This window comes from Leopardus geoffroyi, chromosome X, assembly GCF_018350155.1.
Source record: "Leopardus geoffroyi isolate Oge1 chromosome X, O.geoffroyi_Oge1_pat1.0, whole genome shotgun sequence".
NCBI lineage: Eukaryota > Metazoa > Chordata > Mammalia > Carnivora > Felidae > Leopardus > Leopardus geoffroyi.
The window spans coordinates 46163278-46186108 of NC_059343.1; the positions used below are offsets into that span (position 1 = coordinate 46163278).

The 22831-nt window shown below is 47.1% G+C and overlaps 1 protein-coding gene across 9 annotated transcripts in view; it reads right to left on the bottom strand.

Annotated features, from left to right (window-relative positions):
• The window catches only part of IQSEC2 (IQ motif and Sec7 domain ArfGEF 2), a 78564-nt gene that overhangs the window by 25569 nt on the left and 30164 nt on the right, over positions 1-22831 (bottom strand). For 2 of the 9 annotated variants that reach the window (XM_045470645.1, XM_045470641.1), the window contains exons 1-2: positions 17417-17546; positions 15386-15481 (exon numbers count right to left, since the gene is read on the bottom strand). The exons of 2 other annotated variants lie outside the window; for them this stretch is intronic. In XM_045470645.1, coding sequence (XP_045326601.1) covers positions 15386-15481; positions 17417-17442 — 122 coding nt within the window. In that variant the 5' untranslated portion in view covers positions 17443-17546. Of the gene's footprint in view, positions 1-15385; positions 15639-17416; positions 17547-22831 lie in introns of those variants that run through there. 5 more of the 9 variants (XM_045470643.1, XM_045470638.1, XM_045470647.1 and 2 more) reach the window with 3 other exon arrangements.

A 22831-nucleotide genomic window follows, 5' to 3' on the forward strand; every position in this document is an offset into this window, starting at 1 on the left:
CTTTTTGTTAGGCCTAGCAACTTTGCAAGGTCTGGGTTGTTCTCCCTGAAGGAGATAACAGATGAGGAAACCGAAGTACAGAGAGATGAAGTAACTTGCCCAAAGTCTCAAAGCTCAGCAGTGGTGGAGCCAGGAGCCAAATCAACAAATTAAGGTGTTCTTAACCACCCTCTCTCTGCTCTGAACTGCCCCTCCCAGGTCTAGTCTGCATTCTCCAGCTCCCTACACCTTCCCACAATGATACGCACAGGGCCAGATGCTGGGTAAATATTTGTGGAGTGTGAGAAGAAGCCACCTGGGAGGAAGCAGGAAAGACTGAGGTTAGATGGAAGAAGCACCTGACTTTGAGAACTGTGAGTCATGGGTTAGACTGGCCAAGGGTAGAAGAGCCAACAGAACAGAGATGGACTCTATGAACCATGCAATCCCACAGATCCAAACTCGGGCTCAGAAAGTCAAAGTGGCATGCCCAGGGTCGCAAAGAATGAGAACCAAAATCCCCTACCTTCCAGGCCAGTGTCCCACTTTTTAGTTTCAGAATCCCCTTGAATCTGTCCAGCTGCCCCCCGCCAACCCCTGCACCTTTAAGCTCCTAGACAACAGCTGGGCAACAGCAGGCTACTTGCACTTCCTACGCTATGTGAGCACAGTGCCTTTGTTCGTACTCTTCGTTTCTTCTTCCTTGTTCCCTCTCCCCTTCGCCCCAGACTTCATTGGTCTGGGTGAGCTCCTCTGCATCTTGCAGCACTCTGAGAAGGTGAGCCCTCCTGGGAAGCCAATTCTGACTCATGTCTACACACCCCGCCGTAGAGGTTGACAGGGTAAGCTACTCCCCACTCTGTGTCTTGTGCACAGTCATGTCACAGATGATCCTTATCAGCAGCTAACTTCAAGCTACTCTCTTGAAGTGTCTGTTCCCTTCCTGCTCCTGTCTCCCAAAGGCAGTGGCCTGGTATGATTCACCTCTGTGGACCTGGCATGCCCAGGCCAGGGCCCAGCACACCAGCATGTGCTCACCAGCCACCTTGGTCCCCTAAGTCAGGTGGCAGTCGTGTGTGTCTGAGTGTGTGTGACCATCCTGCCTGGCAACTGTCACCCTAAAAGCCATAGCCCCACATGCTCAAAAGCCACCCACGCCCAGTCTCATGATTATCTCTACCACGCACACACAGAGAGCCTGCCAGGCGTAGAAAGTCACCACCTCACACAAATAACCACACACACACACACACACACACACACACACACACACTCAGAATTCCTTATACCATCACATTCCCTTAGATACACAACAGTGCACAGTTTCTCACTACTGATCCACCTGCCTGCTGCACATAAAGTCATGCACACATATGCACAGGCACACACGTTTCCCTCACAACTGAGAGAAACCTTCCCTCTTCCCACAGCCCAGGCCCTCAGCCAATTCAGTTGTCTACATAGGAGTCTACACCTCCTCGGCTCCCACAACGATCATCTGACCTTGACTTGCCCTCTCCCTCCATTTAGTTGAATCCTCGCCCCTCTTCACTTCCTTCTATCTCCAATCAGATAAAGGGTAGAATGGTCTCTTCTCCAGCCACCACAGGTCATCTAGACTCACACGCCCTGGAGAGCCAGTGGAACAGATCTACACACTATTCCCCAACTCACCAGCACAACCCTGGAGCTCTCCACCAGGTTTCTGTCCATGCTGTGTCTCCTGTGATGCCTCTTCACATCTACCACCCATTCAAACCCTTCTGAGTCTTCTATTCTTGCCCTTCCTCCTCCAGCAAGCCCTCCTAGACACTACAATCCTCCCCAGCCCACCTTGACATACCCCCTCCTCTTTGCACCAGGAACATAGTTTGCTCATTAGTGAAGCCATATCTACTCCAACATTTCTGCCCTTCACACCCTGCCTACTTTTCCAAAGGAATTTCTCCTCTCCCCTGGGAGGTGGAGATCTTATGGAAAACACAGCCACTGTCTTCCTTCCTTCCACTGGATCCCTCACAGTATTAAGCGTGAAGTCTTTCCCACAGTTAGATGCTCAAACAATGCTTTCTGGACGAGTGAAGGAGGGAGAGGGGAAGAGAGAGAGGGAAGGGCAGAGTAAGGGACAGAGGGAGGGGAGAAATAAATTAGAATTTGGATGAGTAAATGAGTAGATGACTTGAGTGGTTGAGTGAAACAATGAGTGAGGGAACAAGGTGAGGGGACGCTGAAGGAGGGGGGTGCTGAAAGAAAGGAGAGGAGGAACTCTCACCTGCACCTTAATCAAAGCAAGAGCCACCAGCCACTGCACACTTGTCCAACTGTGCATCACACCTTATGCTGGGTTCCTAGTGTTTTCTTGCTAATCTTCATGACAACCCACAGAGATAGATATATTCTCACTGTACTCGTGAGGAAAATGAAGCTCAAGGAGAAGAAAATATTTGCTCAAGATTACACAGATAGTTAAGTGGGAGAACCAAGGTAAACTCAGTTTTGTTCAATGCCAAAGGCTTAGAAAGGGAAAGCCGGGGTATGAGCCCACTTGGGGCGGAGGGTGTCTCTTGACTTTGCTCCCAACACAGACACATTATGGAATGTGTGGGTCCCACCGTCCATAAAGGATACCTTCCACCCTCCTGCCAACAGCTTCCAGGGATGCTTAGAACCAGCTTCTGGAAGGTGCAGGATATATTTAGGGTCATTGCATCTGGAGGAAATGGCTTCCCCTTAGACTCAGAGATCCCGAAAGTTGTAGAATCAGAACCTTGAAAGTACAGAATCGAGGACTCTTAACCATCACAGAATATTAAAATCATATTATCAGAATTTTTTAATAACAGAATCATGAAATCTTAAAACCACAGGATTGGAGAATCCCCAAATCACAGAGTTGTAGAAATAGAAACCACAGAATTGCATGGAATGTGTCACTGAATTATCATATTTTAAGTCCATATAATCACAGTTTCTTAAAATTCTAGCATCTCAGATTGACAGAATGTCAGAGCTGGAGGAACCCTTGGAGATCCTCTGGTCCAACCTCCCTCCTCCTTTTACACATGGGGTGGGGTGGAAACTAGGTAGCAGAGGGGCCAAGCAACATGTCCAGGTTGGCCGGCCCATGCTGCCTCAGGCTGACTGACTGGAGAAGGCAGCAGACTTGCCTGTGGTGAGAGTGCCACACCATTCTTTCATTTATTGAGTGCCTTTTGGGTATTGACAATACCAAGAATCAGACCCTACTCTCTCTCCCAGGCCTGTTCCCAGCCCTGGATAGGAAAGAAGGTAAGGCCCTGGTGGGGATGAGGAGAGGGAAGTGGGGGTGGGGTGGAACATACATCAGACAGAGAGAAGAGATCAGCTTTTATTGATGGAAATTCCTTTGTACACAGCAACACCCGCACTCTGAAAGCCCTTTCATCCTGATCATATTTACAGAGCACTATGGGAGTGGCAGAGGGCACAGGGCAAGGCCTTCAAGCAGTGGAGATGGCAGCAATGGCCACAGCGAGGGAACCAGCGAGGGAGCAATGGGGAACTAGGCAGGCTGGGTCCCGCCCCCATCTGGTCCTCTGAGCCCTAGGCACCCTGCATCTCTGTTTGTGCTCACAGAGGACAGAGGTAGGTCCTTGGGATGTCATTTGGAGACCTCTCCAGGAGTGGCAGGCTCCAGGGTGCCTGGGAAGTGGGGTGTGGGTACGGGAGGGTCCAGGTTCCAAGCTTCAAGCTCCAAGCTCTACTGCTCCCACATTTTAGTCAGACCTAGGGCTCCAGCCTTTATAATTCAGGGGCTGGAGTCCAGGGGAGGCAGCAGTGGGGGGACGGGGGAGTTGCAAGAAGGAGGTGGGGGAGGAAGGGGCACGAGGCTTGCCTATCCTGAAGCAGGGACAGGGTCCCATGGGGGGTCCTGGGCAGGGCAGGTTGGGGGGCTGGTTAAGGCTTTTGCTTCTGCATAGAAAATGACCCTTGTCCTCTCAGTTACCGAGAGGAGGGACTACTGCACTCGGAGGCCGGACAGCAGAACTGATGAGCGTCTTCCTCTTCCTCTTCCTCAGTCTCCTCCTCCTCCTCCTCTTCCCTGGGGCCAGGAAGGGCAGGGTAGAGGCCACAGGCAGGTGGGTGACAGAGAGAGGCAGAGGCATTAGTTTGCAGAGCAGGGGAGATACATGAATGGCTGGAACCAGGGTGGTGGGGCTAGGACGGGGTCTGAATGGGGAGGCCAGTATGGCAGATGATCTATGGCCACACCCAACTCAGTCTCCAAAGAGCCTTTGAGAGCCCCCCCCCCCCAAGCCAGGCTCATTTAAGGTCAGGCCCAGAGTATACAAATTCCATTTCTGACCTGACAGGTGCCCAACCTACATTTGAATATAAATAGCAGCAACCTGCTTGGGTGCTGGCTCTTTGCACACATCATCTCATTTAACCCTTGCAACAACACTGCAACATTTTAGAGACAAAGGAATTGAAGTTCAGAGAGGTTGGATAACCTGCCCAAGGTCACATAGCTGGGTGAGTGGTAGAGTCAGGATTTCAACCCAGAGTTCTTAGAGTTCCAAGTCCCAGACTCATCCCACGAGGTCCTTTAGGTGAACTTGGCACTATCTTGAGAAATCCACCCTGCCCTTGAAGGACAAAGATTTGTATTTCCTGAAGGCTCGGAGTCAGGCAAATTGGAGATGCTTAGAAATGGAGTATGGAAAGCCCACAGCTTTGGAAGCCAACAGACCAGGGTTCCAATGCCAGCTTTACAAGTGCTTCCAGGCTATGTGCCCAGGCATATTATTGCCCCTCTTGAAGCCTAGTTTCCTCATCTGTAAAAATGGGGCTCATGATGCTAACCCCACATGATTGTTGCAAGGACTGGAACATACATCAACTGCCTGGCAAATAAGAGCAATAAGAACATGGTGGTGGTTATTGTTAACTGCTCATGAACTGAATCTAATTCCCAAGGTGGCCATTTGCACCCACACTGTAGTGCCACAGTGGCAGGGAGGAGTCATTGCAGGAACAAGCGCCTGTCCGCAGGGTACTAGGGGGCCATCACTGGAGCTGGGCTACAGTTTTTTTGGATGGGGGATGGACAGACAGTAGGGCTGAGGAGGTCCAGGTGCCTTGGGAATGAAAAGGCTGATCCTCTGGAGATAGCCAGTGAAACAGTATCACCCCACTCCCAGACCCCTTGGCTCAAGAGAGGTGGTAAGTATGGAATCCAGGAAACTGGAGGATTGGGAAGAAATGAGAAGGAAAGAGGACAGGCAAGGGAAGGCACTGCTGTCCAGGTGACAGACAGACAAGCACACACACGTGAACGTACACACATACATGCACACAGGCACCCAAGCACACACACACACCCTCTTCATACTCAAAGCTCCCTGTGACACATTGTTCCACAGAATCACTGAGTCAGCAAAACCACGTGAAGCAGAGCTCAAGTCCTGGGCAAGCGGCTCCCCCTTTCTGAGGCTCCCATTCCTCATCTATAAAAGGAGAAAACTCCACACCTCTCAAGGCTGTCATGAAGAACAAACGATCTTCCAGTCCCACCGCTCACTCCTCTTGCATCCAGGTCAGGCCCCTGCAACCCCTCAGCCTGCCACTGCAGCCACCTCCTCATTTCTTCTTCTCTCTCCCCTTTTGGACCCGTCAGCCTTCCTAATAAAGACTGCAAGCAAAGATTTCTTGCTTGTCTCTGCTTAGACACCCACCTTGGCTCCCCACTGCTTCCTTGATAAAGGTCAGACTCCTCAACTTGGCATTCAAGGCTCCCCCACAATATGGCCTCACCTGGCTTTCCCTGTCAGGTGGAAAAAGCATGGGCTTTAGAGTTAGACAGACCTGGGTATGAATATTGGCCACACCTCCTACTAGCTGGGTGGCCTTGGGTCCACCTCTTCACTTCTCTAGGACTAATTTGCCTCATCTGCAAAATGGAAAACACCTATTCCACAGGGCATGGTGGGATTAAATGAATTCAAGTACGTAAGGCACCTGCCACAGGGTAGGTTTGGTGCTTCTTACATAGTAACTGTTATTATTACTGTCATCATCAGTGGCTCACTCATCTCACCCTTCATCAAATCAGCTTGTTCATTATTCCATCAGGATGGCCAACCTTTTCACACCTCTGTGCCTTTGCTGACTCTGCTCCTTCCTTCTGCATACATCTTTTCCTATGGAAATCCCATCTGAACATCATAGCCCAGCTTAAATGCTGCTTCCTGCAGGAAGTCCTCTCTGACTCTCAACCGGAAGTATTCCTTGCTCTCTCCTAGCTCCAGCATCCATCCCTTGGTCAGGGATCTCCATTTGTTGCTCTGAACTTCACTGAAGCATTTCTCTCACCAACCCGCTCAACACCCTCATATTTCTCCACCCCACCACCCCTGCCTTCCTTTTCTGTAAGAAAGAGAGGGCCCCTATACTATTTAAGGCCAGCCCCTCCACCTGGGCTCTGGAACCCACCACTGCTACCTCCTCCACAATAATCACCCCCTCTCCCTCCTGTATCTCAACCCCTCTCTCTCTCTCTGTTGCCTCCTTCTTACCAACATTTATAGAAGCTCAAGTCTCTCCCATCTGGGAATAAGAACCCTCTATCTGCCCCCACATCTCCCTCTAGCAATCACTGTCCCTCTCTCCTCTTCACAGCTAAACTTCTTGAGAAATTCATCTACACTGGCCATCTCCACTTCAGTACCTCCCACGAGCTCTTCAACCCACCACAATCTGCCTGGTGCGCCCACCATGCCATAGAAACTGTTCTTACCCAGGTCGTCGAGGACCTCCTAGTGGTTAAAGCCAATAGACTCTCTTCCACCCGCATCTAACTTCCACCAGCTATAACATTTGCCACTCTTAACAGGCCCCTCCTGTGCACGGATGGCTCTTTCCTTCCTCTGCTTCCATGAGCCCACTGCCTGCTGGTTTTCCTCCTACTTCTCCGACCACCCCTATCTCTTCTTCCTCTCCTCATTTCTTCTGTGTTGGTCCCTCTTCCCCAGTTCTGATCCTCTTCTCTTCCATTCCACACCCTTTCTCAGCAATCTCTACTGCATAACTTCAGGTATGGCTTAGGACCCTCCCCATCTCCTCCCCTCTCTCCTGGGTCCCAGACCCATCAAGCCTAATCCTTGCCAGAAACTCCATCAGGATGGTCTTTAAGGCCTTCTGAGCTCACAGGGACCCTGAACTCAGCATCTTACCACTGCAAACCTGTCCTCTGCATTTTGCACCTTCCTGAAAAGCACCACTATCCACCCAGGTGCTCAAGCCCAAAACACACCTGGGAGTCATGCTAGGTTCCTCCTGCTCCCTTAACAAGTCAGTTGCCAAATTCTGCTGATTCCGCCTCCTCATCTTCTGCTCCTCTCACTCCCTGTTGACTCTTTGTTCAATCGTATTGGTGTCCTGCTGTCTCTCAAACATAACACACACACTCCTGCCTCAGGGACTTTGTGCTCTATGTTCCTTCTATCTGGATCACTGTCCCCCAGCTAGGTGTGCCACCAGACACATTCTACATATTTAGTTGTTTATTTATTTATTATCCCTCTCACCCCCTGTAAGATCCATCAGGACCACCATCTGTTCTGTTTGGTGCTGTATTCCTAATGCCCGGCACAGCATCTGGCACTCAATAAATATTTGTTGAATGAATGACTCCATTGCCAGACCTGAACACTGAAACTCACTCTGAATTCCAACCTCTGTCATCTCCACTCCCTTCCACCCCCACAATTTATTCAGCCTACTATTCCAGTAGTAGAAGACCCTCCCAATCACCTCTCAAATCCATCTCCTCTGCTCTGTCCCCATGGCCACTATCTTCAGTTATCTCTCTTTTGGATTACCACAGCAGCCTCCTCCCTAGTTTCCCCTCCTTCGAAAAAGTTTTTTTAGAAGGATGAGATATGCCACCTTGCCTGCTCGAGAACTGCTCACTGCTCTCCAGCTGCCTACCATGAAAGAGGAAGCCTTAACTCCCCAGACAGCTGTTTGGAGGCAGGTCCAACCTCCGCACCCTCCCATGTTTAGTTTCGCTATCTCTCACCCCTGGGCCTTTGTGTGCACACTCAGAGTATCCTCCCCCATCTCTAGCTCTCCGAATCTTTATGGACCTGAATGATTGGCTCAAACACTACTTTCTTCAGGAAACAACCTGACTCACAAACCAGAAGTAATTCCTCTTCAAAGACCATAGAGAAATAAGTGTCCCCAGTGTTGCTCAGGATCTCCGAGAACTGAGTAGGATGGAAGTTAGTAATTAGCAAGGACTTTGAATGCTGGGTAAGCATTAATAGAGATTCCCTTTTCCTCTTGCACTATTACCCTGGATTCATGTCCCTCTGGACCTCTGCTAATGCCAACTCATCCTTGTCTCCTCCCTTTCCTTCATCTTCTATTGGGTCTATCTCATTAATAACTCCCAAAGGCTTTAGATTCCATAATTTGAAATTAAAATGTTTCTATATGACTGGTGCCCAGTGGAGTACTGCAACAGAAGTCCTGCTCAAATCCATTCCCTTCCATGCCAATACCCCAGTTGAGGGCTTCCAGCTGGCCTTCATGCACACAATCCATTTCTCATACTGACTGCTACTGCAATGTTTCTAAAACACAAATTATACCAAATTTCTCTCCTGTTTAGAATCTACTCACATGCTACTTCATCACTAGCAACATTGGTTCTTGACCTTTATACATATAATGAAAGCCACGGACCATTTCCCCAACAAAAAATGCCCGTAGGTACACACCCAAAATGTTTTGCATTCAACTTCAGGAGGTTCATGGACCACCGGAAGCCCATGAAACCCAGGTTAAGAACCTCTGGCCCTACCCAATAACTTCTAGGTTCTTCTACATATGCTGTTCCTTCTGCCTGAAAGGTTCTTCCACATTTCACCCTTCTGTCCCTGACCGCCTCTTACTCATCTTCTAAGACTCAGCTTTTATTTTTTTTATTTTATTTTTTTTTTTTTTAATTTTTTTTTTCAACGTTTATTTATTTTTGGGACAGAGAGAGACAGAGCATGAACGGGGGAGGGGCAGAGAGAGAGGGAGACACAGAATCGGAAACAGGCTCCAGGCTCTGAGCCATCAGCCCAGAGCCTGACGCGGGGCTCGAACTCAGGGACCGCGAGATCGTGACCTGGCTGAAGTCGGACGCTTAACCGACTGCGCCACCCAGGCGCCCCTAAGACTCAGCTTTTAGTCTGAGTTGACCTGCAGCAGTCCTAGACCCGGCCAAATTCCTTCCTTTGGGCTTCCACAGTCCCCTCCACCATGAGCCCCTCTATCATAGCTCTCCTTGGTCTCCTCAACTGACTGGGAACTTGTGGAAGGCAAGAACCATTACCCAGCATAGGCCCTGGCTACAGCAGAACTCCATAAGTATCTACTGAAATGAACACTAATAACAGCTACGTGTTTTTTGAATACCCATTATGTGTCATGCATTCAGCAACTGGTCTCATCTATAAACCCCATGATGTTATGTGTTTCTTTTAACAGATAAGGAACTAGGCTCAGACATGTGAAGTGAGTTGTCTATGGTCATGCAGCTAGTGAGTGAAAGAACTGGGGATGAAATTGAGATGTGTTGGCACCAATGCAAGTATTGGCCCACCATGCTTCCCTGCCCTGGACTATGAGATTGGAAGATGGCATCGGTAGAACAGGGCCAAGAACCAGGGCCAGAATGCCCTGTCTGGGCTCCACTTACCATGGCTTCATTTTTTCCCTCCTGTGTCCCCTTTCATGGCAAGACCAGAGACCTGGCTCTCTCTTTTTATAGCGTAACCCCCTCCATCCCATGTACTACTCTCAGCTTCTCATCTCAAAGCCCCACTATGGTTGGGCCCATTCTTTGATCCGGAACAATCCTCAGATACATGAAGTTTTTAGATCCAATCCAATCCAATGCTACATACTTGGCTATGAGGAAAACAAGACATGGGTAGTGCATGCCCTTCAAGAGTTGATAGTCACCCGGGAATTTTACATGCACCATCTCCAATCAGCCCTGAGAGGTAAGTAGGCATTATCCTCATTACACAGATGAGGAAACAGAGGCTCAGAAGTTAAATGGCCTGCCCATAGTCATAGAGTTGGTAAGTGGTCAAACTTGGATTTAAATAAAGAAAGGTACTAATTCAACTACTTTCCCCCACTAGGTCATCTTGCTTGGAAGAGCCAAAAAAGTAGGCAAGACCATTTCTGGCAGGGTTGGGGGATGAAGAAAAGCTATCACTCTTTCAAGCCTCAGTACCCATGTCCCCTCCTGTAGGGGACATGTGGGGTTAGGTGCCCTTCCTCAGGAAGCCCTCTGAACCTACTTCTGTCCCATACCAAACCATACTATGTTGTCATTGTCTAGGTGTCTCTTCCCTCTAGACTTGAGCTCCCTGATAGGACAAGATACAACTAATTCCTGTATCCCACCAAGGTTCAGCACAAGGCCTAACCGACCGTGGGCAGGACAAATCTTGCTGAATGAATAAGGTGGTATTTGAGCTAGTTATGAAAAGGAAAGCAAGATCTGAACAGCTGGATGTAGGGAAATGGTATATATAGAGAAGGAAATGTTAGTAAAAGCAAATAAATGGGACCGAGGATAAAGACCAGTAATTTTGAAATTATGACAGAATGTGGATAACATGTTTTCATTGTTGTTATGCAGATTTTCTTTTCCTTACAAGAATGGGATAATACTACAAACCATGTTCTGCAACTTGCTTTTTTCTTTTTTTTTTTAAATGTTTATTTATTTTTGAGAGAGAGAGAGAGACAGAGCCTGAGTGGTGGAGGGCAGAGAGAGAGGGAGACCCGGAATCCAAAGCAGGCTCCAGGCTCTGAGCTGTCAACACAGAGCCCGATGCAGGGCTCGAACTCACAAACCGTGAGATCATGACCTGAGCCTAAGTCAGACACTTAACTGACTGAGCCACCCAGGCGCTCCAACTTGCTTTTTTTCTTATAGCGATAAGTCTTGGAGATACTTTCATGCCAGTATATAGAGATGTATCTTTTTCTTTTGATCTGTAAGAGTATGGGTGAATACAATAGGATGGGTGAATCATGAAAGAAAAGCTGTTCTCTTGTGGACGGCCATGTAGGTTGTTTTAATGTTTTACTATAATAAACAATGCTGCAATGAACATCTTTGTGTATGTCTGGAAGCAGTTTTGAAGAATAGGTTCCTAAAAGTTGAATTGGTGGGCCAAAGGAATGCACATTTTGTTTAAAATGTAGATAAAACTTATTTCTGTTGCTTTAACATCTTTATAGACTGGCTAAAAATAAAGATTAGTCCTACTCACATAATCCAGCCTTTATTTTGAGAAGCATACATCATACAACCTTTTCATTAAGAGTTGGTTGAGAATAGCTAAATTATGGAAAGAGCCTAAATGTCCATCAACTGACGAATGGATAAAGAAATTGTGGTTTATATACACAATGGAATACTACGTGGCAATGAGAAAGAATGAAATATGGCCTTTTGTAGCAACGTGGATGGAACTGGAGAGTGTGATGCTAAGTGAAATAAGTAATACAGAGAAGGACAGATTCCATATGTTTTCACTCCTATGTGGATCCTGAGAAACTTAACAGAAGACCATGGGGGAGGGGAAGGAAAAAAAAATGGTTAGAGAGGGAGGGAGCCAAAACATAAGAGACTCCTAAAAACTGAGAACAAACTGGGGGTTTATGGGGGGTGGGAGGGAGGGGTGGGTGGGTGATGGGTATTGAGGAGGGCCCCTGTTGGGATGAGCACTGGGTGTTGTATGGAAACCAATTTGACAATAAATTTCATAAAAAAAAAAAAAAAAGAGTTGGTTGAGACTGCTATCCTAAAAGGGCATGTGATAAAGAGTCGCACAGTATGGTTTATGCTCAAAGTTGGGATTGAATGCTTTAGAAAAGACCTCTGGTTGGAGGACCATCTAGTAGTAAAGCCTTAGAGAAATCTACCTTCAAGACGTGGTTCTCAGGTTGGAAGTATACCCACATTTAAGATTGGGGGCGGGGGGGGGGGCAACTGACAAATTGGTGCCATAAAAAATGGTACCAATTTGCACTCCAATCATGGAACATGAGAGATTCTGTTTCCTCACTGGAAACAGTGTTTCTGTTTCCTCAATCTTTTAAATTTTGGCACTTTAAAATTGGTACTTTGTTCTTGTTTTAGTTATTTTCTCATTCATCAGCTAATGGATATCTATTCTCTGAATTGCCAAATCATGTAATTTCTCTATTCTAAAAGATGGTATACATCTTTTTCTTATTGATTTCCAGGAGATGATTTGTATATAAACAGAGATCTTAACCTTTGCCTGATGTTTATGTACCAAATCCTTTTTCCTAGGCTGTTATGTTTTAATTTTGTGTATAGTCTCTTTCTCTACACAGAAGTTCTCAACTTTAATGTAGTCAAAATTATTGTTCTTTACTTTATGGCTTCTGGGTTCTTAAGTCATGCTCAGAAAAGCTTCTCCATCCTACTATGATAAAAATATTCTGTATTGTCTTCTGATACTTTTGCAGTTTTATCCTTTGTATTTGATTTTATGTGAGACAGAGGTTTAACTTAGTTTTTTCCCAAATGGTAGCCAATAGTCCCATCCCATTTACTGACTCCCTACTAATTTGAAATGTGTTTTTTAATCATAAATTATATTCCCATATGAATATTTGGTTTTGTTTCTAAACTCTCTATTTTGTTCCCTGTATGTTATTCTCTATTTCTGTGATGATATAAGATTGTAATTTCTGCAGCTTTATGGTAATTTTGTATAAGTTCCCCCTCATTGTTCTTCTTTTTCAAAATTTTCTTAGTAATTCATGGGCATTTACTCTTCTAAATGAGCTTTAAAATCCAATTGCCCAATTCCCAAAGAAAATACCACTGAAATTTTAGTGAGAAATGCACTGAAACTTTTGATCAGATTGAGGAAAAAACTGTCATTTTTACTATATTCAATCTTCGCATCCAGGAACAGGATAGGATCGTTGACTATTCAAGTCTTCTTACAGCCTTTGATGAAATTTTCTAGTTTTCTATGGAGAAGTATTTCATGTTTCTTGTCAATTCCTAGTAATTTTATCATTTTGTCTTACTATTGTGAATGGAATCTATTTCTATTATGTCTTCTAATTAGTTATTGTTGCTATTCAGAGAAGCTAATGGTTTGGGTATATATTTATCTTGTATCTAGCCATCTCACTGAATTTTCTTATTAGTTCTAATAATTTTCCCTTTTATTCTCTTTGATTATCTAAGTAGACAACCATATCATCTCCAAATAGTGCTAATTCTGACTCTTTCTTTCTAATATTTATACCACTTATTTCTGTTTTTAATCCTACTGGTTAAAAGTTTTAGAAAAAAATGTTTATGGGGCGCCTGGGTGGCTCAGTGGGTTAAGCATCTGACTCTTGGTTTCGGCTCAGATCATGATCTCAGGGTTCATGAGTTCAAACCCCACATTAGGCTCAGCGCTGATAGCGCTGGGCCTGCTTGGGATTCTCTTTCTCTCCCTCTCTCTCTGCCCCTGGCCTGCTCGTGCTCACTCACTTTCTCTCTCTAGTATAAATAAATTAAATTTAAAAAAAACTTCTAGGAAAAAATGTTGGTTAGTGACAGTGATAGCAGTCATACTTATTTTGTTCCTGAGGTTAATAGGAATTTACCTAGTAGTTCACTATTAAATTTGGTGATTATCTTTGGTTTCTGATAAAAAATTATTTATCAAAATAAGGATGTTTTCACTGACAGCTTACTGTACTAGTTATCTATGGCTGTGTAACAAATCATACCAATACAAGTAAGAAATAACTAGGACACTTACTAAGAGTTTTAAAACCAAGAACAGATATATAATTCTATCAGATTATTTTTTCAGCATTTATGGAGATAGTTATACATTCTTTTTACTTTAATCTATTAATGTAATCCATTAAAATAACAGCTTTCCTAATGTTTAACAATCCCTGCACTGCTGGGACAAACTTTCATTTGTCACGATATGTTCTTCTTTCAATACACTGATGGATTCAGTTTGATAATCTTTTATTTAAAAAAATGTATGACTATTGAAATGTGAGATTGGGCTATAGTTCGTTCTCTCTCTCTCTCCTTCTCTAAACCTATCCAGTTATACTAGTTTTCTGGAATGAAGTGGAGCTGCCCATCTTTTTCCATTATCTGATCTTTCCAGATTCAATAAAACTTCCATCATACCACCACTTCCGTAATACCAGTTGGGTCCTGGTACCATTTCTGAGGAGAAAACTTTGACCATATTTTTAACTTCTTCTATATTGTTCTATTCTATTCAAGTTTTCTGTCACTGCTTAAGTCATTTTGGTAATTTATATTTTCCTAGAAAACCACCTATTTCACCTATATTTTCACATGTATTGGTATAAAATTATACAGAGCATCTTTTATGACTTTTTTCATCTCTTCAAAATCTGTGGTTAAATCCCCTTCATCATACCTTATTTTATTTATGTTTCTTCTTGCTTTTTACTCAGTCATATCTGCCAGAGAATAGTCTGTCTAGTTTGCTGGTCTTTTCAAAAACCACCTCTTAGTTTATCAAATCTTTTGTTTTCTATTTCATTAATTTCTGGTTTTATCTATAGTAATTACTTTATTCTGCTTTCATTTGGTTGTTATTTTTCTAAATTTTTGAGTGGGATAATTTGTTTAATTTAAACTGTTGTGTTCCCTAATAAAAACATTTAAGACTCTACATTTTCTTCTGGGAACCCCCATGGTCACATCCCATAGGTTTTAATATACAGTATTCCCATTGACATTTATTCTAAATAGTCTACAATTGATATTTATCTTAAATAGTCTATAAATTCCATTCTTATTTCCTCTTTCACACAAGTGTTTTTTTAAACTTTCAAATGGGTCTATTTTTTTTTTTTTTGCTGTTGCTATATTTCATTTTATTGCCTTATAATTAGAAAATGTAAAATGTGATTTCTCATTAACTTGGAAATAATGTTCTCAAAGGTGTGAGTGATTGTTCCCTCTGCCTAAACATCCTTCTCCATCCTATCCAACCGGCAAACTCTTACTCATTCTTCAAAACAGCTCAAATATTACATATTGTAGAACCAACCACTCCCGCCTTTGGGAATGGGGACGTGTATCTGCGGAAGGATTTTTAAGGAAGCATAAACTACAAACAGAATCTGAATCTCCTCTTTGGTCTCCTACCTGGTCTCCCAGTCACTCTTCTCACATGCTCAGACATTCATTCCACAATCACTCAGGGGGGCTAGAGGGAGATGGGGGAGAGGGTCTGGCAATGCTATTGCAGATTTGTCTGGAAGGGTGAAGGATGAGGGGAAGGATGGGTCTAGCTCTTACCTGCTCTCTGCCAGCCTGCCTGAGGGGGTAAGCTTCATGGAGTCAAGGACCTGAGTAGGACAGCAATACTGGTGTAGAGTATGAGACGCTGTGGACCTGAGAGACAGCAAGAGACAGAGAGAGAGAGAGAGAGAGAGAGAGAGAGAGAGAGAGACAGAGACAGAGAGACAGAGAGACAGAGAAAGAGACAGGGAGGGAAGGGAGAGGCCGGGTGGGGAGTAGGGATGAGGAAGTGAGAAGGGGAAAGGGAAGACTGGGAAGAATGGGTGGTGGAGGATTGGGAATGAAGAGGAGGGGTGGGAGGTGGGGAGGCAGGGAAGAAGGGAGAGAAGGGAGAGAGGGAAGGGAGGAAGGGAGGAAGGAAGGAAGGGAGGAAGGAAGGAGGGAAAGAGAGGAAGGAGGGAGGGAAGGAGGGGAAGGAAGGAAGGAAGGAAGGAAGGAAGGAAGGAAGGAAGGAAGGAAGAAAAAAAGAAAAAAAAAACACAAAGTCAAGAAAGAGAGGACGGCACTCGAACCACAAACAGAACACAACGACAACAGGGGGCAGCAGAGACAAAAGAGCCAGTCTGGGCCTCCTGTGTTCCAGGTGACTCCGTGGGGACCTAAGCCACGGAGACACTGGGACACCACAGCAGGGAAGGGGGAAGGGAGCCCTCCTCACACCAGACGCCACACAGGTAGGAAAGAGGGGAGGGGAGAGGGGATGAAAGAGAAAGGGAAAAGATATATGGGGGCCTCCCCCTTATAGAAGACCCCTTACAAGAAGGGAGGAAGGCATGGAGGGAGAGGAGACTCTGGATCCAAAGAGGGGGAAGAACCCAGGCCAGGTGGGTGGAGGAAACACTGTAGGAGGAGAGGGAGAGGGACAGAGAGAAACTGAAAGAGACACGGAAAGGGTAAGACAGAAAAGGAGAAAGACAGAGAAAGAGGAAGACAGAGGAATGGTGAGACAAAAGACACAGAGAGAGGACAGGGAGAGGCAGAGAGCGCCAGAGCAAAGGAGAGGAGAGGCGAGGGCGGGAGGAGAGCTGCCAAGGTCTCAGTGGCCTAAGTGACGGATGGGACTGGGGCTGAGTGGGTGGGTGGAGCCCAGTGAGCCAGAGGACAGGGTGGTTCCCAGTAGGAGTCTTTGCTTCCAAGGCCAGTGCTGTGCCCCTAGCCCAGGACACGGACCACACTCCACCCCCCCCCAGCGCTGTACCCCCACCCCTAGCACAGGGTCCAAAGGCCCCTGTACCTCCTGCTTTCCATGATTAAAGTCCAGAGAATGGGCCTGGGGGAGGAGGGACAGTAGGGTAGTGAGGCTGAGGGCCTGGTCTACCCTGAGCAGGGCAGGTGCTGGGAGTGGAACTGGCCCTTCCAGGTCAGCCAGCCCCTCTCCCCCACATGCCCCTGAAGGCAGATTGTGGTCATGGTCTGGCCATTCCAAAGCCCAAGTAAAGGCCAGGAGATGTGGCTGCAGGCCAGGCCAGCTGCCCAGCATCTCACTTGTGATTCTGAGGATGCCCAAATCTTAGATCCTTATAGAGAATCTTTGAATCTGAGCCTGTTCTTGTCAGAGACTCTGGAATAAGCATCATCATCAGAATGACTGTCTCTCAAGTGCCATCTATGTGCCAGTCACCAGCCCCAGTCCTTGACTCATTATCTCATTAAATCTGAGACACAGAGACCCTTAGGCTGCTGGAATGTTAGTATCAGAGAATCTCAGCGGCTATGGGGGAGCCCTGCAGTGCTGAGCCAGGCTAGCATGCCAAAGCAGCCACTAGTTACACCCCTCATAGGCCATGGACTGTGTTGCTCAGGGCTCCAGGGTCCTCACAGTGCGGGGGGCACCCCGATGCCCATGCGCTCACCCTCTCTCGCTAGCTCCCTCCCCAAGCCAAAGGCCTCCAAGAGTCCAAGAGGGGAGCCAGGAACCAGGAAGCCAGGAGGCTGCTGAATCAGCAGCCCAAGGACCAAGTCCAGGCCGGGGCAGGGAAGGAGGGGGTCAGGCTGCAGGGTCGGGGGTGGGGGGGGCTAGGTTCCTACCTGCTACTCCTCCCGGAGGGCTCCATGGGTCTGGACCTGTCCCGAGGGCAGGCCCCCTGGCCGGGCGGTGCCTCCACTGTGTCACCACCCCCTCCTCCCAGCCCTTCCCTAGAAGGAGGAACCAAGGAGGCGGGGCCAGGCCAGCTGGGCTGTTGGCCAGACTGCAACTGGAAACTTTGCTCCTTCCCCTGCTCCCTCAGGAAGGATGGGAACTCCAAGTAAGGGGAAGCAGTTTTGAGAACTCACAGTGACTCCTCTGGGCCAAACCCCAGGCTAGGCTCCCCATGTGCATCTCTGCTGGAATCTCCCCCAAGAACCCTGTCAAGTGTGTGTCACTAGCCCTATTCTCCGGACAAGAAAACTCAGATGGAGAGACATTAAGTAATTCAGTACCGGTACTACAGCTACAAAGTGGCAGAACCCCAAGATTGAGACCTGGTTTGACCATTCCCCAGATCTGGATCGGTCCCCTCGGCCATATTGCTGGCTTGTGAGTACAGAAACTTTTCCACAGAAGCTTTTCACATTCTCATCTTCTGCACAATTAGAGACCATGTTTTGTTGTTGTGCCTGGATGCTGCAGATCAAGTAATATTCAAATTACCCATTTGGGGAAATCAAGGCAAGACCCTGGCCAATATGCTTGATTACTGCGATAAGCTTGCATTCTCCTGTGTATGCTTCCCAGGACTGGCTACGAGAAATGCTCCCTGAAGAGAAAAGCAAAAATCAGAAGAAACACCATTCTCCATCAAGAGGCTCTTCTTCCAAGGAAACTGCCCTGCCTGACTTTACAGATGGGGAAATTGAGGCCTAGAGAGGGGAAGAGTCTTGCTAATGTTCACACAGCCAGTCAGACTAGAATCCAGATGCCCTGACTCCCCACCTACTCATCACAGGAATCTCTCTCTCTCTCCTTCCTTTGGATGAGGCTGGAGAAAGGAGAGAATTTGGAGGGTTGGAAGGATGGGGGATTCCTGAAGAGTCCCACAGATCCAGCTCAGAGTGCTCTTGTCCTTTCACAGCCCCAGAGCCCAGGCCCCTGGCTGTTCTGAGCAGAAGGCGGCCCTGGGAGGGGCCAGGGGGGGCAATGATCTAGAAGGAATAGGAACTGACAGGCAACAGGCCAGCCTTCCTGCCTTCCTGCCTCCCTGCTGGGGCAGCTGGTTCCTCTCAAGAAAGCCAAAGCCGTTGAGAGAGATAGGCCCTCCGGACCACCGCAAAGTTGGCATCTGCAGGCCCTTTGTGGTCTCTTCTCCCTCTTCCTACCCTCTAAAGACCCTGGTCCCCAGAGCTCTGGCCTTGACCCCTGCTTTTTTCTCTCTCCTTGAGCAACTCTCCTAGCTCCTGCAGCCGCTGTGCTCTGTGCCCATTTGCAGTTACTGCCCTAATGGCTGCACCTCTGGCCCAGACCTTCCTCTTGGCCTGGTAGGAGTTGAGAGACAGAAATTCTAGTCCTGGCCATAAGGCTGATGTTGTGGCCCTTGGGCAAGCTCCTTCTCCTGTGTTAAGGCCAAGATCCCACACCTGGGTGCCTGGTAGAGCAAGTACAAGTCCCAGCTCTACCACTTTCCAGCTGGATAACGCTTCTGAGGCTCAGTTACCTTATCTCTAAAAGACAAGTGGCAATTTCTACCTCATGGGTTCTTGTGATGATTCAGTGAAACGAATGCGCATCTACGGTGTAGAGTCAGCTTGAGCCTAAAGGAGTCTGACACGTCTCCCAAGAAGACAGGGGAGACCCACGGGAATCCTATTTGTTTCAGGGATGGGGAGGATTCTAGGAAAATATTTCTGAGCCACTCCTGGAATTCAGACATATCTGAGACTGTTGGGTAGATTCATGTGATGACCCACCAGGGGCTGAAAGGAAGAAGGAATTAATGGTGAGCAGCTTGACCCAGCCACAGGGCACCAGCAGGCCTTCATTCACTTATTCCACAGATCCTGTGGACCCGGCACTGGGCCAGGGGCCTGATACAGCAGGGGCTCAGGGTAGTCAATGTCCTGATCTCATGGAGCTCATATCCAAGTGAGAGGAGACAGACATTCAACAGCTAATGGAATTAAGCTGGGCAAAAAGAGGAGGCAGCAGGAGAGAGTGTTCCAGGCAAAGGAAACATTTTGGGCAAACGATCTGAGGTGATATTTCCAGGAACTGCAAGGCCAATGCAGCTGAGTGGAAAAAGCAAAGGGGAGAGAGGTGAGACTGGAGATATAGGCAGGGTTCTAATCACACAGAGCCTCGGAGGCCACGATAAAGTTTTGGTATTTATACAAAGAGCAGTTTGGCAGCCTGTGGTTCATGTACAGACACTGGGGGAGGGGAAGTGCCTCAAAGCCCCTGAAGTTGTATGGAAAATATTAATGAGTAACAGCATGTTTGGGGGGAAAGTGTAGCTTTCATCAGATCCTCACATGGGTTTATGATCCCAAAAGAGCAGGGAAGCTCCTTATATGATTCCATTCGCTAAGCGCCCACCATGAGCTAGTGGCAGGCCTCCTAGAACCTTCTCTGAGCTGACTCCTACCCCCCCCCCCCCCCAGCTAGACTCAGCCTTCCCCTGCCCCTGATCCTCAACCAGTGCTCCACCCAGACAGGAGTGCTTACATTCTCTGCCACACTGCTGTCCCAGCCTCATCTTTGCCTCTGCTCAAAAATCCATTCCCACCACCCACCCCCACTGCCACCTCCCCACCTCACTAGCTCCCCCTAGTTACTCACAAGTCAGCTTACAGGTTGTGCCCCCTGGAACAGGCCCTGGCCCCTTCCCTGTTTCCTTCCCACCCTGCACTTGTCTCAGCCTTGTCTGTCCACAAGCTGATTCTCCCTCTGGGCCGGGAGCTCTGTGGGGACAGGGGCGCTGCCTTATTTATCCCAGTGTCCCCAGAATCCAGCACAGGGCACCCAGACACACAGGTCAGCACATGGTGGTGGTGGTAGACAATCCACACTGAGGTGGAGGCTGCAAGATGGGCTGGTGGACACTAGAGGGCACTGTGGTCACTAGAATCCTGGCCTGATGCTGCCCAGGCTGACCCACAGTGGGTACCAGGACCAGGTGCGCCTGGAAGCAAGGAAACTGTGCTCCTGGGTCCTGCAGCTCCTCAGCTCTGGGCCTAACTGACTGGGGTCCCAGTTACAGCCTCCCAATTTACCTTCTGCGCCCTTCCCAGCCCATGGCTTATGACAGTCCCATTCCTCTGCAGAAACAGCTTTAATTCTTTACAAACACAGGTGCCAAACACGCCTCCCACAGTTCCAGCATACATTTCCTGCTCTGCCTGCAACTCTCTCCTCTCGGCTTCACCTCACCCCACCCCCAGTCCTCACCTGGCCAGCTTGTACTCATCCTCCAAGTCTCAGCCTAGGTATCAGCTTAGAGAGGCCTTCCAGCCCCTCAGGCTGGGTACAGTATACTTCTGAGATGCTCCCGCCCTATACTTCCCCTGTAATTGTCTATTTCCTCATCTCTTTCCCTCCTGGACAGTGAGTTTCCTCAGAGCAGACTTCTATGATTCATCAGTATATCAGCTGAATCTAATTTAGCACAGTGTCTGGCACATTGTAGGTACTCAAGAAATCATCCTTGAGTGAATGAGTGGATAGATGGGTGAATGGATGGGTGGGTGGGTGGATGGGTGGTTGGATAGGTGGGTGGATGGATGGATGACTCTGGGAAGTCACTTTACCTCTACAGGTTTCAGTTTCCCCAGCTGTAAAGTGCCCACAATCATCTCTACTTGGCAGAGTGGCCAGGAGGCTTAAAGAGAATGTGTGCCAAATGCTCCCTAACAGTACCCAATACACAGCAGACATTTTGCAGATCAAAGCAATTATTAATATTTGGAATAGTAAAAAAGGGGGGGAGGGGAGAAGTTGAAGGAGACTCTGCCTTGAACCTGGGATAATCTCTCCAACCTCATATTTACCGTTTACACATAGAAGATGGCTTTAATGATAATAAGGAAACTATCATTCCTATTTAAAATATTAAAAATAACAGCACCTTCTATATGCAAGCCAGAAACAGGAGGCCCCCAAGGAGGCGGTGGGCAGCCTCTAAGTCTCAGCCAGAGGATGCAAGGCAAAGGCCAAAGTCAAAGCCGTGGGCATTGCCCCTGCATCTGGAGAACAGTCATTATGGGCACAGCTGGTTCTGAACTCTTTACTCATAGGTGAAAACTTGTCTAAGAGGTCATTAATTCTCTCTGTAATTAATGTAAAAACTGCAGGGGTTTGTATTAATGGAAAAGTAAGCCCAAGCGTCAAGCTGATAATATTGATAATGTGCACTTATAATTATATACTGCAGATAACTATAAATTCAGTCCCTGCACTAATAAAATGTGAAAATTCCCGAAGCAACCAAGAACTCAGTAGTAGCTGTACCATGAGTAGCATTATGTTAGTTGTTCTGAGGCTATGAAAATCACCACACACTGGTAGCAATGGTAATATTCACTGTGCACTTAAAAGCTGTTCTGGCATAAAAAGGGGGGAATTATTTAGATAAAATGAGGGTGTTTTAATGCAAGTGCATGGAACTTGAAAGCACAGTGAGCAAAGGTCAACTTGCATTAGAAAAGGAACCAAAACCTTAATGGACAGGCAATTTAACAACCATGGGCTTCTGAGCAGACCGCCCCCGAGTCTCTGACCTCATGTGTGGACCCACAATAACTGCTAGCTGGAGATGTATTTGACCTCTCTACCCTCACCCACTTCTAAGAGAACTGACTCCCACCTACAGCCCCTTGCTGCCGCCTGTTCCCATAGGCTGGACAGAAACACTGTCATATGGAATGGACCCTTAAGCTTCCAGGTTGGCAGCCACATCAGATCGTATAAACAAACGCAGATGAAGCTAGTCCAGAGAGGTGAGTCAGTGACAAAGAGATGACAGAGACCAAGCAAGCCATGAGATACACAGAGAGATGAGACATGGGACTGGGAGATGCAGAGAGAGAGGAGGGAAAGGGAACTAGGGCAAGTAATCTTGGTCCTCGATTTCTTGGTCCTGTTTCCAGTTGGTGTGAGGCCTGACTATATATATATATATATATATATATATATATATATATATATATACACACACACACACACACACACACACACACACACACACTTAATTTCTCAGATTCGGTGAGATGTAGCTTCACAATAGTCCACCCCCCACCCTTTACATTCTGGAGTGAGTTTGAGTAGGTTTCTGTTCCCTGCAACAAAATGTACCCAGACTCAGACAAGGGAAAATTGGGGATATAAGTGCAGGGTTTGCATAAGCAAGACCACATAAAGAACATTATATAGGGAGGGGTGGGTGCAATCATAAAGTGTTTGTGTTTGCTCATTCAAATGCTCCCTCATTTCCTGACACTTGCTTCCACAGACGCACACTATAGCCACACACT